Source organism: Etheostoma spectabile, chromosome 6 (genome assembly GCF_008692095.1).
Source record: "Etheostoma spectabile isolate EspeVRDwgs_2016 chromosome 6, UIUC_Espe_1.0, whole genome shotgun sequence".
In the NCBI taxonomy this organism is placed as follows: Eukaryota; Metazoa; Chordata; class Actinopteri; order Perciformes; family Percidae; genus Etheostoma; species Etheostoma spectabile.
In genome coordinates this window covers 15155478-15158699 of record NC_045738.1, presented here as the reverse complement: position 1 = coordinate 15158699, position 3222 = coordinate 15155478, and the positions used below count along the sequence as shown (strand labels likewise).

Below are 3222 nucleotides of genomic sequence, written 5' to 3'. Positions count from 1 at the left end.
TTATTATTATTATTATAGTATATATTCTATATAAGCTGGGTGTCCATGGAGTGATAGAAAGGATCTTGATCCAACTCACCAGCCTGCTGATCTCCTCCTGCCTGTCGGGAGCGGAGCGAGCTGTGGCTTTGATCATAGTGGAGGTCTGATTATCTGTCAGCTTCTTGATGCATCGTTGACCTGCTACAATGTTACACACCTGCAAGAAAATGAAGAAAAAACGTTGTATCTATAATTTACATACATTCATTTATTCAAATACATTTTTGTTTTCACACACAGGCACACCTGACCACTGCCGAGCAGACAATGCACCACAGGTTCCTTCATTTTGAGTTATGTTTACAAACCCAACCCAAACCCAATAAAAGAAAAAAGTGAAATAGCAAGTTGTTATCTCTCACCTCCAAGGGTAGGTATGTGTGCTTTTGCTCCTGTCCCACTTGTAGACAGGGCAAATGTGGGTACTTCAGCTGCAGGTTGTACTTTTCCCTAAAGTACTGGGCTACAGTGCGCTCTACTGTTTGACCATTTTCCAACTGTAGAGGGAACCTGCAGGGAAAAGAACATCTCATGTAAAAAACTAGAGTCCGACAAAGGGCAACAGAATTAGATTTCTTATTTTTTATTTATTTTTTTAATAGTGCCATTAGGATCGTTGGTGATCTGTAGCTGATTAAACAATATTTAATCAAGCTAAATCAGTCTAATCTTTATTCATTGGTTTGCCTTACACTTTCAAAATATAAAACCATGTAATGATAGCAGTGATGCAGACTATTTTGCTCTAAATGCAAAGTTTTACATTGTCTCGGATCACTTACTTAAACTAGATTTGTTTTATTAACTTCAATATACTTTTCAGTGTTCACTGTGTGCCAGGGACATTGTGTCTCTAAAATCCGATTGGGGGCAAAACAACACGATTGTAACAAATGCCACAGGTATGCCTATTGGCTAGCTACCATTTTCATATCAGTGACAATAGCGCAGAAACAGACCATAATTATGGTCATGAGTAGGATTTCTCCGAACAGAATAGGCCATTTTAGAAAAAGAACAACCCAAATTTAATTAACATCTCTGTAAATGTGCCAGTGCCAGCTGGCTAACTTTCAACTGTGGTCCTTTGGCCAGATGATTTTAGACCAGAGCAACTGGAAACAGCAAGACATTAGTGCAGGTTAAACTATACAGACAGAAGCCAACAAGACACCATACAGACAGCTGGAGCAACACATAAGTTTTCTCAGTAAGCCATGCAGAGCTACAGGAAGCAGCAAGACATTAGCACAGTTACACATCATCTGTACTGGGCTAATGAATTACTTAATGTAAACAAAGAGTGACTGGCTTTAAAATACAGTCAGTCAGATGCCAGTTTATAAAAAAATGCAACAGTCATTAAAACTTGCCTTCATGAAGGTTACAATGTTAGTTTTTTGTTGAAACAGTTTTGGAGAGGTTCATGATTATTACTAAGAATGTAACGATTTAAAGTAAACCACGGTAGAAATGTTGACGGTAACAATTTAAAATATCCTTGTTGTCACGGTGGATTACCACAGTGTGGAAACCCTGTGTTTTCAATAGTTTTTGCAAGCCTATTACCTATATTTTTTATAATATAATAAGCACTGTTACCCTTTTAGAAACAATTTCAGCTTGTGTAGGCCTATCAGTGCTTTCTGAACATATTGAACACACTTTTAAAAAAATATGATAATACTGAAAACTGTGATAATTTTGGTCCCTGTAAAGGTTGCATTTTCAGACCGTTACACTCCTAATCACTACTAAACAAAACTAAGCATTATGACCTTCATGAAGGTATGACTTATTGCTACTGTTGTATTATAGTACACTTTATTAGTAGTAGTTTTAGCTACTGTAGGTGCACCTTAAACTGGCAACTGAATGTAAGCCAATTACTATTCATAAAAACCATAGCATAACAATTTACAAGTGTGTAGCCATCTATCATCAAACCTATATACCTATAACCTTTAAATATCATTAAGTATCTTTACTCTTATTCTAACAGGATATTGCTACATGGCTATTGCCATAGATATGGATCATCCTTTTCGATGACAATATGGTGATGTAACCACCATTTAAAGGATAACGCACAGCAAGGTATTCTACTCTGGAAACTCTCTGGAAGATCAGCAGGCACACACAACAGCTACTTCAATAATGGATGACTAATATTGACTGCATGTTTGTTAGATGAGTCAGCTATTATCTGGTTTGCTTGGTGGTGAATCGGTGATCGCATCCTCTGTGATCTGTGTTCCCCGCCCCCAACACATCCACGCACTCAGCCCAGAGTCTCCGGTTCCCTTGCCCGCCCGGAGGCTGACTCACGTTTGATGGCTGGCAGGCCGACGGGTCACATTGCAGACGCGGTACTTCCTCCGCATGGTTCCACAGTGCGTCACCTCTACCTTCAAACCTGGTGAATAACCGAAAGTGTTGGAGAAGCATTAAGAATATGTCCGCGCGTGAATGGCTGTGGGATGTGCACTCCATGTTTCTGCTCAAACACACGTAATGCACTTTTATTTATTTGATCAAGCTCTTTTCTCACATGCAGGCGCACTTTAGACTACCGTAATCACCTTTGATTTCTTTGGTGAATTTGACCCGGTGCGAGTCTGTGAGTGGGCGAGGCTGCTCGTCTATGTTGTGGATGTCCAGCACTTCACACATGAACTGGATGACTGGCTGGGCTTTGTAAAAGGCGGTGGCAGACACTGCAAGATAAAGCAAAGACAGAAGGAAGAGTCATTCAAGCTAAATAAAACCCATAATATACTATAACACTACACTAAATGACAACAACTTCATTCTAAAAATGCAACAGTGTTATACCAATACACATCATAGTGCAAACTGGATGGTCACATGTTGAGAGTCTGTCTGAAAAGAAATGTAAAACTTTTATGCAGTAAAACAACTTCTGACAATGTAGGATAATAGGCAGTGTGTACGTTTTTTTTTAGTTGTTGTTTAAATGAAATTAAAAGCTGTTATAACAACTGCAATCCCACTTTCACAAGTTTATAATTCCTTTTATTATATTAAATAAAAATGGTCTCTGAACGACCATGTTATCATTTATCGCAATAATTTCTGGGCAAATTTATCATCTGGCAAATTTTTTTATTGTGACCGGCCTAATTACTATGTAGCTCTTTTAGAGGCTGATCCCATCAT

The 3222-nt window shown here is 38.5% G+C and overlaps 1 protein-coding gene across 2 annotated transcripts in view; it reads right to left on the bottom strand.

Moving 5' to 3' along the window:
- Positions 1-3222, bottom strand: part of LOC116690448 (protein argonaute-3) — a 41294-nt gene that overhangs the window by 19703 nt on the left and 18369 nt on the right. For both annotated transcript variants that reach the window (XM_032517424.1, XM_032517425.1), the window contains exons 6-9: positions 2625-2759; positions 2371-2458; positions 405-552; positions 80-199 (exon numbers count right to left, since the gene is read on the bottom strand). In XM_032517424.1, coding sequence (XP_032373315.1) covers positions 80-199; positions 405-552; positions 2371-2458; positions 2625-2759 — 491 coding nt within the window. The remainder of the gene's footprint in view (positions 1-79; positions 200-404; positions 553-2370; positions 2459-2624; positions 2760-3222) is intronic.